General features: G+C 38.7%; 1 protein-coding gene across 2 annotated transcripts in view; it reads right to left on the reverse strand.

Moving 5' to 3' along the window:
* The window catches only part of WDR26 (WD repeat domain 26), a 37,372-nt gene that overhangs the window by 11,395 nt on the left and 9,820 nt on the right, over positions 1–16,157 (reverse strand). For both annotated transcript variants that reach the window (XM_090263188.1, XM_090263187.1), the window contains exons 5-9: positions 13,906–14,003; positions 13,000–13,156; positions 8,069–8,207; positions 4,391–4,531; positions 1,079–1,198 (exon numbers count right to left, since the gene is read on the reverse strand). In XM_090263188.1, the coding sequence (XP_090119314.1) occupies positions 1,079–1,198; positions 4,391–4,531; positions 8,069–8,207; positions 13,000–13,156; positions 13,906–14,003 (655 nt within the window). The remainder of the gene's footprint in view (positions 1–1,078; positions 1,199–4,390; positions 4,532–8,068; positions 8,208–12,999; positions 13,157–13,905; positions 14,004–16,157) is intronic.

The following is a 16,157-nucleotide window of genomic DNA, read 5'->3' on the forward strand; positions in this document are numbered from 1 at the left end:
TATTCAAAATTCCTTTAAAATTCACTATATTGGAATTTGTCCTATAACAGAAGTTGTGATATAGAAAAAAAAAAATTACAGCTATAGAACTTAGGAATCTGTTATATTATTTTTCAAAACTTCCCCAACTTGTAACATGCTCTAATGATCAAAGCTCTAAGGATCATCAGCTTATTGAATATTCAAAGTGCCAGAGGCATTTTACAGATTTGGGAATGACCAAGTCCTATATCCTGAAGGTTTAGACACTCCATGTGATGGCAAAGTCAGCAGAAAGGTACACGGTCACTTTGCACCCAAGGACTTGGGAACTGATGGCCTGTAACCATGCTGAGAACAGGGACCAAATTCCCCGAGTCTCATGTCCTTCTTACTGAAAGAGATCAGTAATGTGTAATGGCTACCTAAAAGCCTTTACAGTATGTGATCTTCAGTTACATGATGGAATTTATTATCTTGTTTAATTTTAGTTTTAAAAACAAATCTAGGAGTGACTACTGGAACCACATTGGGCAGTGTATGAGACAGAAATTAAGACAGACTTTGTCCTAAGACTGTTTAGCTATTACTTATTTTTATCATCCAAGCACTCTGAGATTAACAGGACAGGAACCATTAAAAGACCCCTCCACTGAAGACTGAAAAGTTGTCTGGTAGCAGTCACTACCACTTCCGTTCCTCAAATGTTTAAGACGCTCTGTTTATGAAACTCAGCAACTTTTTCTTTTTTCTTCAACATCAGACTGCATCTTTTTTTTTTTTAATACAAAAAATTCAAAGGATAGAAACCTCAAAAGAAATACTAAACCTTCATTCCTATACCTTAGAAGCTTATTTATAAAAATGAACTTAGTGAAACAGTTTTTAAATATTTTACTAAACTCAAAGTCTATACATGAAACGTCTGAACAAGGAAAAAAACCCACAGAAAGTTTTACTGGACAGTGTTTATCTAGAAAAATGGTAAAGTAGGTCTTCATATGGTATATTTTATAGAAGTCAAGTGAATTCTTTATTTAAATAAAACGAAGCTGGCTTTGAAACGAGCAGGCATTTGAAAGGGGAACCAAGTACTCACACACTGATAGAACTGCCCGCGCTGGCCTCCGGTCACGAAGCGCTTCCCATCCGGGTTCCACGCCACACTTGTTAAACTGTCTTCATGAGATTGGCTCATTTTTGTCCTTAGCTCTCCCGTCTATGAAGAAATAAAACTGTGAATAAGACCTTCAAGATACCCCTGTAAAGGGAATGTGTAAAGAAAAGAAAAAATACTAACTGGTTAGTTTTCTTAATTAGAGAAAACTGTTTTAAATTGGTCTTACAAAAAAAGCTTATGGCACTCAGAAGAGAAATTAAAGGCTTAGAGAAAAATCTAGGCATTGATCATTGCCTGGCGCGGGTGACCCAGAGAATAGAGATGATGAAACTCCCACAAAACTCTGATCTTAAATCTGTTACATTCATAAATTAAAACACGTAAGTTTTCCCAGGTGGGATGGAAAGGCTAACACTGCACACCTGTTCCTTCTGAGCCTCTTCTACTTCTCAGTCCATAGTTCTTTATACATTGAATTCAAAATACTCCTCAAAAACATTATTAATAAGTAGAAAAAGTATGCTTTTAAACTAGGCCAAGGGTGTACGCAGTCTGAATTTTGTTAAATTTCATATTCAAGATGCTGCAAATGTAGTAGGGAAGATTGGAGAGAGAGAAATGAAAAGCATTTTTCTGATATGTAACTTTTTCCCATTAAAAATCACAGAAAAGAGCCATTTCTGTACTATTTAGCATAGTCATTCTAAAGCATTCCCAACTAAGCAAGACTACTTAGTGTTACAGCCTTCACATATCCTGTTATTTTTCTAAGTTATTGAACTTAGAAGGTAGACACATACCATTTAATCTAGTCTTGATTCCATTTTGCTCATGGATTAGAAACAGGATCTGAGAGATAAGAGCTGCCCTTGGTATAATAAAAAGTACATGGGCATAATCTTCCTGTGAGAAATGGGTAATCAAAAGTTTAAAAAAAAGAAAAGAAAAAGAAGAGTGAAAACAAAGTGTACGATCAGGGAATGGGGCCAACTAATAAAAACAAAGGGAAACAAAAATAGAAGATGAGATGTCTCCCTTACACTGCAAAAAATACTCAGCGACTTAAACCCTCCCCCACATTCACCGCTCTCACCCATTCACTGTCCTGGGCTGCCTGATGTAAACGGTTAAAATAAAGTCTAGAAGCACAAATGCACGCCCAAGAGCTAAACCCTCGTCATGTCCTACTCAGGAACATGTTAATACACCAAGTTCTGAAATGGCCTTTTCTTCTGCTAGGTTCAGGGTAGTGAGTCTGTAAGGCTATTATTTTGGAACCTACCTGGAAACATAAAGAAACAATTGAAAACTGACTAAAAAAGATCACCCTTTTAGAACAAGTCTATGAAGTAATGCACAGTAGAACAGTTAAGCTAGAACATAGTTTCACTGTCCAGAAATTCAAAATGACTCAAAGGAAGAGACTACGCAGGTACTCTAAATTACGGCTCTTCTGTAGGATTATGAATACAAACCTCCTCCATTTGAGGGGAAAGAAAGCGTTAATGGAAAAAAATTTGGTCTTTAGGTTATATTCCCTTAAAACCTATTTTAATGAGAAAAAGACATCTATTCTATTCTGTGCTTTGCCACCCCCTTCAACTACAACACTGGTTTGATAAAAATGGCACAAAGACACTTCGGGAACCACTGGGGAGTTTTAATTATAAAATGAACAGTAGACAGTAGAGAATTATAGTTAATGTTCTTAGATAAGATAATGGCATTTGGTTATATAGGAAGATGTTTTTTTTTTCTTCAGAGATACATGCCTAAGTATTTTAGAGGTAAAGTATATCTAATTTACCTCGAGATGTTCTGAATATGGTATACGTGTAATGTGTATGCATGTGTATTTGTATGCATATATGTACACACAAATGTTCATAACAACTGTTTATGTGTATCTATCTATCTATATATATATTTGAATTGTTTTGAGAGAGACAATAATTTGTTGTTCCACTTATTTATGCACTCATTGGTTGATTCTTGTATGTGCCCTGACTGGGGATCAAACCCATAACCTTGGCGTACTGGGACAATGCTCTAACCAACTGGGATGGCTGGCCAGGGCCATAACAACTGTTGAATCTAGAATGGTGGGCATATGGGTTATTATTGAACTCTTCTTTCAATTTTTCTTAATATTTGGAAATTTCCTTCATAAAAAGCTAAGGCTGTAACATAAATCAATGACTGAGTAGTAAGACAGCCTTACTGATACATAACAGGATTAGAATTACAGGATTAGTATCACCTTCAGGTACATCTTAGCATTCCTTCTATCCTCTATATTATCTTTATTTGAGTCATTTCTGTGCAGCTTTATCTTCAGTCTCTTGGTAAAAATCAACTTCCTTACAGTTCCCCAAACTCAAAAATCCTATCCCATCAACTTACACATTTACACCCAAATCATAGGCCAGACCATTCTGTTGCCTAGGGGTTAAAAAAAAATCACCTAACCAGTTTAGAAAAGGAAGTTTTAAAAAAATTTAAAAGTTGTAACTAGAAGATTTCCAAATCACAGTTTATAGATAATGGAGTAAACTTAATGCTCAATTTATCTAAAATGGGACCCCAGATCAAGTTCAAGTTTTCATTTAGAAACAGTAATAAACCCCTTAAAAGTAAGAACTGAAAACATTTAAATTAATTAAACTAAATCAAAAATTAAATATAGATCAGGAGATGGTGCAACTGTCTTTAGAATAGAAACTCTGGCCTTGGCTGGTATGGCTCAGTGGATTGAGCACCGGCCTGCGAATTGAAAGGTCATTGGTTCAAATCCCAGTCAGGGCACATGCCTGGGTTGCAGGCCAGGTCCCCAGTTGGGGGCATGTGAGAGGCAACCAATCTCTCGCATATTTCTCTCCCTCTCCTTCTCACACTTTTTCCCTCTCTATGAAATTAAAAGAAAAAAAAAGAATAGAAACTCTGGGCTAATGTTGATGTTTTCACACTTGAAAAGTAACTTTTGTGTACAATTATGAAAACTATGAAATATAAAATCTTTTGGGGGCTACAAAGTACCACAGTGAAAAGTTACAAATTCTACAGCACACCATTCCTAAAAATATGTATTGATCATTCTTCCGGAAACTGTTATTATACTTAGCATAATATTTAAGTCGATAAAACATGTGGACACTTGGGTTCCATTGGAAGCATTTCCTCTTATGAGACACGTTATGGTAATTTTGGTTGCTTGGCCCTGTCCTATACAACGAAATGTGCTGTATGACTATGCTTTACTCAAAGGCTACACCCAAAATAGAACTGCCTTACTTGTACATTCCAGAGCCAAAGCTCAGAGCAGTCATCTGGACCACAAGCAACAAGATAGTTGTCATCTGGACTCCATGCAATATAGGAAACACCATAAGCATGTCCTTCTAATGTTTTAAGCAGTTTTAGCAGGTGTGTATCCTAGGAGCAAAAACAGACAACTCAGTTAGCTCCCGTCCCTAGAGTCGCCGTGTCTTGGGCACAAGAACTTAAACAGCTGCGAAGAAGTACTTTGATAATATAATCCGAGGAAGTTTTCACAACTTCGCCAATTTTCCCCCAGCTGAAGCTCTAAAAGCTGGCTTCATAGACTTGTTCATGCTCCAACATCTATTAAGCTCCTACTCTGCGCAAGGCACTATATGCTAGATGGAAATATAAAGACGACAGCAACTACGTCCTTGGGGGGCCTTCAAGGAAACTGAAAAGACAGGTGTATTAAGAGTTCCCTCTTATTTTTTTAAGCAACTTGATTGAGATATACCTTACATACCTAAAATTCGTTCAAGTATACAGTTCAGTGGCTTTTAGTACATTCACAAGGTCGTGTAACCATCACGACTATCTAACCTGACAACATTTTCATCACCCCCCAAAGAAACCCATCTCACTGCAGTTACTGACCATTCCCCTCCTCCCTTGGCAACCACACTTGCTCTACCGATTTGCCTATTCTGAACATTTGATGTAAATGGATCATACAACACGTGGTTTTTGTAATTGACTTCTTTCACTTAGCATAATGTTTTCACAGTTCATTCATGTTGTGAATATATCAGTATTTTATTTAATTGTTGGATAATATTCCATTTTATGGACACACCCTATTTTCTTTATTCACTCATCAGTTAAAGAATATTTTGTTTCTACTTTTTGACCATCATGAATAATGCTGCCACCACTATGCATGAGCTTTTGCGCCGACCTGTGTCAATGATTCTCTTGGGTAGTTAAACTACGAGTGGAATTCCCGGATCATATGCTGACTCTATGTTTATCATTTTGATGAACTGCAAAACTGTTTTCCAAATGTATTATTTTACATTCCCATCAGCAGAGCTACCACTTATTTAGTGATAATCAATATTAGCACTGTTCACAAACAATATCTCATTTAATAATCATAAATCTGAAGGTTGGTATCACCCTCCTCACCCATTTACACAGAGGGAGATGAAGGTTAGAACTTGCCTCTCTAAGTGGGGATTTGAGCCAGGGCTCCCTACTAATGCAGAGACTCTTGAGCTCTGCAGGATGAACTAGGGTGCAGACACGGAGCGGTAAGAGGCAAGGCTGGAAAAGCTGACATCTTGAGTTTAGGCTAAGGGGTTAAATTTTATCCTGTGAGCAAAGAGCGAAGATTTTTAAGTTGTGTAATACATGATACGATACCGGCTTTAGGAAGAGAATTCACACAATGCAGAAGAAGATGAATCAGAATAAAGAGACACGGGATAAAAACACCACTATGTGCCAACACAACAGGCACAGTTAAGACAAGAAATGAGGTCCTAAACATAAGACTAAAAGAGGTCAGATCAAAATATACTTGGGACATAAAATTAACAGAACGAGACAGAAGTTTCAAAGACAACCTCTGAATTTCTGTCCTGGGGATATGGATAGATGTGGACGAAGAGCAGAGAAAGCAGGGATTTGGCCAGAGGTGGGAAATAGCAATGAGTTAAGTTTCAGACTTTGGTCTAAAGATTTATTGAGATCAGTTCTGAGCCTGGCAGAAATTTCAGAACTGATAACTTATAAACAGAACCAGGTATGGAACTAGTCTGATAAAACTAGGTTGGGAATTTTTTTCCCAGAAATGAATGTGTTTACTGTATTTTTTTTCTTCACTGAATCCTGAGTTTATCACTCATCCAATTATTTAGTCCAAATTGCCATTATTTTGACAAATTAAACAGTAAATGCAGCTACTTCTGATTTGTCTTCGGGAAGGAAATAATGAGCATGAGATATCTGTACTAGACTATAGTGTCATTAGGTCAAAGTGGCTTGCATAATTTAATAAGCAAATCAAGTGTCTTGGATTAGGCTCAAGATCTTCCAGGAAGAAATCTTCATTCCTAGTGATGCTTCAGATCTACACAAAGATTTACTTCTAAATTAATGACAAACCACTTCAAAAGCACTATAAAAATAATTGTGTAAAAGATAAAAGTTAAAAAAAAGAAAGAGGATATTAATACTATATGCTCCTAAGTATAATGTCTCTATACTAACCTATCTAAAGCATAAATACCATGTTCATGGAATCCACTTAACTTTGCTTGGATTTTGACAGGGGGAATGAGCAAAATTCCTGTTTTTTGGGCAAAGGTAAGAAAATCTGTCAAAAGAAACTAGGGCTGGAATCACATGAACTCAAACCTTAAGGTTCTCTACGTATTGTTTTTTCTATTCATTAAAAAACAGCCACAAGCTGGTGTGGCTCAGTGGACTGACTGCTGGCCTGTGAACCAGAGTCGCTGGTTTGAGCCCCAGTCAGGGCACATGCCTGGGTTGTGGGCCAGATCCCCAGCTGGGGGCATGAGAGGCAACCACGCATTGATGTTTCTTTCCCTCTCTTTATACCTCCCCTCTCCGTCTCTCTAAAAAGAAATAAATAAAATCTTAAAAAAAAATTTTTTTTTAAAAATAGCCACAAAATACATACGCAAAAAAGATCACCAATTTTCTCACAAGTTTTTCAAATAGTATTTGACATAAAATACCAGCATACCAAACTGTAACTTACTATATCTCAGATTGGAATGTAAGCATAACTCTGCCATTTCTCAAGCTAATCTGGCCACAAAAGCCCTTCACATGTAACATCTATTAACCTTCTGCACGACCGGAATTCTGACAAGAGCATCTGGGAAACACTGGCGTCAGACTCTAAAAAGCAAAGTATCTAAGAGCCTCTTCATCTGGCTGCTGCTGACTTCATTAACCTCATCTCCTAGCCTACAAAGTCTCTTTCCCAAAACTGCCCAAATGCCCAGGCACGTTTTCTTTTACCCAAAGGCCAGCTGCAACGAGCTTCGCCTAAATAATTATTTACTCCTTCACCTGAGATTTACTCGTCTTACTTCCCTGGCTTTCCAGGTCCAGAAGCATCTCTTCTTTGAGCTCCAGTAGTAACCACCGTAGAACAATTACCCTCTATTGTCATGAGCTCAGCCTGTCTCTCTCTAGCAAAAAGCCTGGCACACAGCAGGCGCTCAACGCGCACCTGCTAAACCAAAGGACTCTAACACTCTGCTGCTAGAAGAAAGCACAACAAAGCATAGTTTTGAGCAGAGACATTAAAATCAGTAGGTCTGGGATAAAAATGTTCCTGGACTTGAGCCTAACTCTTCCATTTACCAGCTGAGAGAGTCTGGGCATTTAACTTTTTGACCACTTTTGTCATTTAAAGAAAGGAAATGTTAGTTATCTGAGGGAATTATTCAAGAGTAAATTACATAATGCACACACAGACTTGGTACAATCACCAGCACAGAACACCCCACAATTTTGATAATTTCTAGATCCATGAGTTGACAACACAGAAAAAGGTAAGACAAGACAGAGATGACCCAGAACCATGTTTCTGGAAGACGCTATTTATGTGTGCTCAATCAGATTAAACACGATCTCTCTCCGCAATCTAACCGCTCGTACTGGAGTACATACCGGATCCACCTGCCATACGATAACTGTTGTATCTTTTGATCCTGTTGCTAGTTTGGTGCCATCGTTGGAGAATTTACAGAACCATACTTCATTACAATGCTCCGTAAGTATCTGCTGAGTATAACATGGGAACTGCCTCCTGAAACAAAGAAGTCGACAAATAATTATTCTTTCAAAAGAGATTAATAGTAATGACAAAGGTTAAACGACTGATAAAATTTCTTCGCAGATCAAAAACTTTAAAAACAAGATATGAATGCATTTGAGAATGTAAACAATCAAGTGTACACTGGTATGTCAAAAAAGGGAAATATAACATTGGTCAAGGCAATCTTAGGGGAAACTGGTAATCTAAAATCTGCTTCAACTGATTCTTTTTTAAAGAGAGAGAAAGTATGTTGTCCCAGGTTTTTTCATCTAAGTCAACTTGAATAAATAACAATGAATAATCAGGGCTTGTCTAAGTTGGCCGGCATGTGGCTGTTTTAGAAGGAATAATATACATTTTCATTCATGCAAAAGCAACCTGGTTTTACAAAGAGAATCGACACTGCGGTCTGACAGGTCTGAGTCACAGCTTTCACGTCTTGGCAAGGCATTAACTCCTCGGAGCCTTAGGATAGTTCCAGAACTCCTTATACAAGGATGGAAATAAAGGCGTGGGAGGGCAGGGCATTTAGATGGAGTCTGGCACTTCGCTAGTATTTTGTAAGTGGTAGTTATACATTAAGGGCAAGGAATTCTATCATTACCTTTACCGAGAATAAGAGGAAAAAGTGATCGCAAGCATGGCCATTCTCATTAAACACTCACTTAAAAAACAAAACAGAACGCCATTCTATCCTTTTCTGAGTTCTCCATCAGCACCGTCCCACAGAGCTCTCCGTGATAGTGGGATGGGACACAGCCGTGCCGTCGGTCTGGCCGTCCAGCCACATGTGGTTATAGAGCGTCTGAAATGTGGCTAGTGCACGGGAGAACTGGGTTTTTAAATTTAAGTTTCCTTTGAATTACTTTACATTTAAATGGTCATATGCAATGACTGGCTACGGTTTGGAGAGTACATCACTATATTATATATTCTCTCTATTATAACAAAAGTTACTGGTCTTCCCAGTTTCCCTCCCAATCAATCTATAATTTAAAAATATATTTTGTCAGTTTATTAGCCTTACAGGTAGTATACGTTTAAAAATAAATTAAATTAACTTTCTTTATCTGGTGCACATGTCAATCTGCATTAGCAGTTGGCTATCTGGAGGCCAGTTTAAACTTTCAGATTGTCTAATCATAAACTCCTTTAATATTAAATTGTTATTCTATATCTGAACTGAAACAGAATCAATACCACTGACATTATTCAGCACTCACTAGATGCCAAGCACTGTGCTGTACGTTTTATACGTAGTATTGCCAATTCTCAAAACCACCTTGCAAGGGAAGTCAACACCCCCATTTTCACAAAGCTCCGAGAAGGCAAGTAACTTACCAGATCTTACAGACTGATCAATGACTAAACTAGGACTTAAACTTACGGCTGACTCCAAGGCCAGTTTTCTTGCCAAGTATCATTACTAAATCATATTTTAAAACATGGGGGCTGGATAAAATCCTAATCAAATAAGTACTTTCAATACTGAAAATGGTTTTTCCCCTTCCTGTATTAATTAATAGTGATGTCATTTATTCACTGAGAAACACTTTATATCGAGGCATAAAATACACAGAAATTCAAATGGCTGAAGTTGGCCATGAATGAACAGAGACATCTAACATCAGAGTAGCAAAATAGCCTTACAAAAGGAGATTCGTAATAAAATTAGAGGGCACAAATCATCCAGTCTATTGACAGTTGTATCTGAGTGTCATGAAAATGGTAAACTGTCATTATTTTGTTACTTAAAAAGTCTTTTAAAAAGACAGCCTCCTGTTTATTAAAAGTCTAATTTTGGATGTATACAAGTGATACGTTTCCCTTTGTTTCCAAATAAATTTAAAATTTAAGATGGTGTTAAAAATATCAGTATCTTCCAGATAAAAAGCTGAATAAAATGTAGCATCTTAATTAAACTGAACCTTAACATTTTAAGTTTCTATAAATATTTTATAATCCTTTACTTAAAATTCATATTGATAAAGCAATGTGTGGAGACATCTTTCCAATGGTTTCTTATGGAAAAAGAAAATCACAAGTCATTAAAAAAATTTCCTTTTCATTACTGGTCAAATTTAACCAAAAATATGTATACATTAACTGTAAAAATATAAATAATATACAATCTAATAAAAACCTTTCAGTGCTGATCAGGACTTTGTAAAAAGTTACAGTTTACTTAATCATAATCAATTTTCTGTTCTCCAGAGAGAAGAGAGAAGAGCTGGTATCTCACTTCAATGGTAAGATTTAACTTCTGAAGAGTTTTCTAGTTTGAATGCTAAAATCTAGTTTTTAAAAGGGAGTAAAGCAGATAGTAAGAAGTATCAGCTTTTCTTCTGAACACTTCTAGACGAGGGTGGAACACTAGGAATCAAATTCAAGGTCTATTTTCCCAATTCAGCAAGAAAGGGTACAACTCACCAGGAAGACTGTCTGTACTGACTTAATGCCTGACATCTCCCCTCTTAATGTCTTTAAAATGCACCCCACAGGGGGAAGTCGGGGCTAGGCCTGCTGTTCTGGCTTGAAGAAACTGGGCGAATGGCAGCCTTCACCGAGGGCAGGAGCTCAGGAGGAAAAGCAGGCTTTGCAGGGACAGCCAAGGACAGCAAGCTTCTCTCTGCCGTTCCATTTAAGGGACCTGAGCAACACCCGCGCTGTTGTGTTAAAGGTCTAATGAGGCTAAGGAGACGAACTCTGTAGTTCTAGCCCCGGCTTAGGGCCCACTAGAACCATGGAAGTGTAACCTAAAGGAGGAGAGTAGGATGAGAAAGGGAACGTACTTCTGGAACACACACTTACTAAAGGGATGGGTAAAGAGGAGGAGCTAAAAAGTAGCCAGGAGGAAAGCCAGGAGTCTGGAAGGTTTTAGAGTCAATGGAAAAGTTTCAAGGCCAAGCAGTCAAATGGTAGAGAAAGGTCAAGGAACAGGGTGGACAGCCGCCATCGGATTCAGGAGGGACGCTGCTCCTCCCAGTCCTGGGGTGACAGCGGCTGCACAAGCCCGCCACAGGCCCCTGGAGGGCGCAGAGGGGCGTGGGCACTGTCAACGTGGAGCGTGGCAGGCAACCATTGTAAGAATCTGGCTTTAAAGCAGAGGCGGGGAGAGGGGGGCAACTAGGAGGAGCAGAGTCCAAGTCTTGTTTTGTTTTAAAAATATTAAGAGAAGACCTTTCAATCAATGGTTATCTGAAGAGCAGGAACTCTTTCATTGCTGTGCAAAATGTCAGGGTGCTTTCTACAAAGGTTATAAGGAGACGGACCCCTGATCTGCAGACTGAAGAAAGTTAAACCAGGTATTTTCTATCATTTACTTTCAAAGGTACCGGTACAGAAGGTACAGCTTAGGAAAATGCCGGTCACATTCTCATAGACTTCAGTTTCCAAACAGGAAGATGAGCTCTTAACCTACTGACACCTTTGAACCATCAAGTCTCCCATAAATACCTCTGAGTGTGTTACACAGACAATAAATTCAAGAACCAAAAAAAAAGAAAGATCTGGGTCCATAACTGCCTTAATTTTCACACTGGTCTCAAATTCCCTAAAGCAGCTATGAAATATGAAACCATGGAGCCTTTTAATCTATTATCTCCTCCTACCTCTGTTCAATTTAAATGACAAGACTTAGCAAGTCAAAGAACAATGTTAAAGAGTAAAAGGGGATAAAGGAAAAGGATCTCCAGTCACTTTCTTTGAGAACATTTCAGACAGGCACCAAGTAATTATCCAGTACTTTAAGATAAATAACACTTGAAATTTAAGGCCAACAGCTCAAATAATAATTTTTTTTTCTTATTGGCAACTAAGGAGAGTAAGGTTAGAACTCAACTATCTGTGGAAGTAGTTTATGCACACCTAAAAAATTATTTTAACTCACAGTGCATCAGTGTTTTTTGGATGCTCATTCTGAAGTTCCTCATTTCCAGAGCCCTCACACTTTCGTATCTTTGTCCTTCCTAGACATGCCCCTTTCAGTAGTTCCTGGATGACAGCTGGCAAAAGAAACTGACCAAATGTACTGCAGCTGTTCCTACCTGGTCCCCCAGACCCAAACCGATTTCTTGACTGGAGTTTGGAAGATTGCACAATCTGTTTTTTCAATATCTTAAAAATTAAAGCTCTCCTACCATTTTGGAGATTATTAAAAATTGAAGGGAGATTTTTACTCAAAATACTCCTAACATCAGAAATGAAGCCTGAATTCTTACAAGTTAACCTATACACATTGGTAAGTATAAAAACAAAACCCAAACCAGAAAGTTATTATTTGTTATTCTAATGATTTTTAGTTTAGAGGACTTCTTCCGCTAAAAAGCAGAACTGTCATTAGGAAAAAGTATTTTCATGATCTTTATGGGCAGAAAATAATTTGGGCCTTAAGTTAAAATAGTCATAATGTCCAGAGAGGAATCACTAAGTGACCTCTTTCACCCAAGTGCAGCACACACTTAGATCCCTGGCGTTCCCACACAAGGTCCCTGACGGGTCCTTATAAGAAGGGCCAGATACAGAAAATAACGAACCAAACCCACAGAGAAAAAAAGAAAAACTGGTTTTTCAGTTCTCAAGGGTGGTCTACTATATATAAACACATGCAGATTTCGCTTCATTTTCGACTTCAGTAGCTCTAGCTTTACTTATGCAAAAATGCTACATCAGACATGAATGGTTTCATAGCTACAGGGTAAAACTAGGAAAGAAAACATTCTAATGAAGTTCAAGCTGAGCCTGTGAAGTGCTCGCCTCCTTCAGAATTTACGCTCCCTCTTACCTGCTACAGACATGATCTATGAGCAGAGACACCGAGTCTAGGTTGCTATCGAGCTTGGTGTTGTGGTACAGGCACCGGTCCCTCTGCAGCTCCACCGCCTGCCGCAGGAGAGTCTGTAAGCGCCGCGGGGGAAGCATCACCGACGGCGGTAAATACGCTTTAGGAGAAAATATTTTTAAAAAGAGAAATAAAAATTAAATTAAAAAGGCAAAACAGGATAGACTTTTACTTAAGACAATTGTTTATCTTCTGCTGCACTTGCCCCTACCCTAATCATATTGTCCCTTAAATAGAGCAGTTCTGGGCAATTAACACGTGAGCTTTATGAATATTTATTTCTCTGCAGCTACAGATGTGTGGCTTGAACAGGAGAGCTTTAATTTGTACGTGGATTTTTTCAAAAAACAAACCCAAAAAATCAACAAAAAAATAAAAAGGCAGGAACAATGAAAAAAACAGTAAAGATGACTGTGTAACAGAGAGAGACTATGCATCCCTAAAAGTAAAGAAAAAACCTCAGGTTAACAAAGAACAAGTCAAAACGCTGGAACAAGTCAAATTCTAGGCCCCACCAAATGGCTTCTAATACCAAATGAGAATGCAGGGAATAAACAGCCATGGTTCAAAGCTGTATTTACCTCCTTGTTCTCTGGCCACAGCGCTTTCCCCCCGACGACCCCTCACGGGGAGCCTCAGTAGGGAAAGCACGCGGAAGGGGAGCTGCTCCGGGACAAGCACCCTCCCTGACTCCCTGGTTTCAAGGGTCTCTTCACGGACTTCCCCACAGCCTCTCCCTAAGTAACCACCCAGCACAGGCACGTCTAGACACAAGTCTTCCTAAATGAATCTAATACCTATTTCTAGTCTAAGAGCAAACCCAGGAACACCAAAAACCACGACTCTTACTCTGAAGTTTGTCCAACAGTTTGGACCGGGAAGCTGTTCCTTTGCCTTCCCACTCGGCTTTTGCGCGCAGGTCTTCCGCGTGGCTACACATCAGATACCTGAAAATACGGCAGAGAAAGAAGCGGATATCAAGCCTTTGTCTCTGGATTAAACATCATTGAAAAAGTACTGATCATACGTGGGCTATCTAGTTCTCACTAAGAAACAGTTATCAGGAAGAAACTTCTAGAGGGGACCCCATTCCTGAAATACAACCAGCACCTGGATATAAAATGTAATGTAACAGAAATAGCTAAATATATCATTATGGTATATATTATCTACTTATATATTCTTATATTTATTGTCGTTGGATATCTACAGCTCTTACTGTGTGCCAGGCTCTGTCCCAAGCACACAACATCCATTATTAATTACTTCATCTACAGCTCCTCACAATTCTGTACGAGGTATGCCCTGGTACCCTTTTTTCCTATACGAGGAAACAAAGGCACAGAAAGTTTAAGTCGCCGGTTTAGGGTTAAGTTAAGGCGCAAAGTGGGAACATGAACACAGGTGTTCTGGCCACAGAACTTGCTCTTAACTACGATGCTAACTTAACCACTTCTCAACAGTAAAACAAAGCAAAACTCAAGAACACCTTAAAAGACATACTAGGTAAATTAAACAAACAACACATCTTTAGGAGTTTATCATAAATGTCACTCAAGAAGAAATGGTACAACCGGACAACCAGCCTTGTGTCATCCTGTGAAAGACACCAAGATCCCGAAGCAGAAAATCTGGGACCTGCTTTATTACTCGCTCTGTGCCGAAGGAGGCGTGAGCACACAGCACATGGGTTCTGGGGCACACATGAGGGCCCCCTGCTGGCAGTGCGACCCCGACCTGGGTCTGGCTCTTCTCAGAACAGGCATGTATGCATGTATGTATGTATGTGTTTTTCTATTCCAGTTGTCCCATTTCCCCCCTACTGTTCCCCACACAAACACCCTGCCCGACCCTCAGAACAGACGTTAAAAGTAAAAGAAGTGAAGGCATTGTACAAACATGGAGATCAGACCTGGTAAGTAACTCCTGCTACTGGCCTGGTACTCTGACTCAGACAAAGCTCTTCTCTCATTTGTACAAGGCGCAGGAAACAGGGTAGATAGTAAGGATTACATAAGATGGGGTCCACGAGGTACTTGGGGCACTAACTGGTAGACACATAGAGCTTATATATTATAAGTACCAGAAATCTCTCAGCTAACCTATCGCCTCCTCCTTTTCTCAGTTGCATAAAGCATACTGCATTTAGCATCCAAGTAATTTAATGGCTGTTTACCCGACTGCAGAGCTACCTGCCCTCTTGCTATTTAGTACACAGTCTCTTAGTCTTTTTCTTTTTACTTAAAAATAAAAAAGAAATAGTGTGAGTAGTTACGACTTAAGCCACTCTACTATAAGCTGGATATTATAAAAATTTGGTTTCAAAAATAACTTTTGGGGAGTAAAATTTACTAGTAATAATTTCATAAAACCAATTTATTTTTAGATTTTGCAGAAGTGACCTATAAGAGCTTCTGTGACCTTTTGAAAATATTGCACCTTAAGGTTTCAAATGAGTGTGTTTATGGAAAGTCGCATGTTATAACTGAAAACACTGGACTGGGTTCTGACGCCGGTTCCACATCTTGTCATCTCTGGGCCATTTCCTTGTGTGATATACTCAAAGTACAAACTTGACAAAGCTCATTTCAGAATAAAAACTGTATGATTAAATTGTGTATACTATTGCCAGACCAGAAAAAGGAATCTACCATGTGAGTGTAATTTAGGTGATACAGAAATCAGACACCTTATGAAAAAGGTAATGAGAATAATTTGTCAGCCATAATATGAAAATATCCAGCAGAATTTACTATTTCAAGATGTAGTAGCAGGTAAAGACCTATGATTTTGGGATCAGTCAAACCAGGCTTTGTATTTTGGCTGATTTATTAGCTACATCTTGGGCTGCTTACTTCACTTCTCTGAGACTCAGTTTCCTTATCTGCAAAGAACCTAAAATGAACCCTGTACCTCTGTAGGCCTATTTTTTTTATTTAAAAGCTCATTATGTGTCAGATACTATTCTAGAGGCTGAGGCCGTATCATACAGTAAAAAATGCTATAAAGGAAAATAAAACACAAAACAGAGCAATGTGTCAGAGAATGCCTGGTGGGTGGCCTCAGGAGAGGGCATTTGGGCTTGGACCCAAGCCAGCTAT

Source organism: Furipterus horrens, unplaced genomic scaffold (assembly GCF_987537825.1).
Source record: "Furipterus horrens unplaced genomic scaffold, mFurHor1.1.pri manual_scaffold_15, whole genome shotgun sequence".
Classification (NCBI taxonomy): Eukaryota; Metazoa; Chordata; class Mammalia; order Chiroptera; family Furipteridae; genus Furipterus; species Furipterus horrens.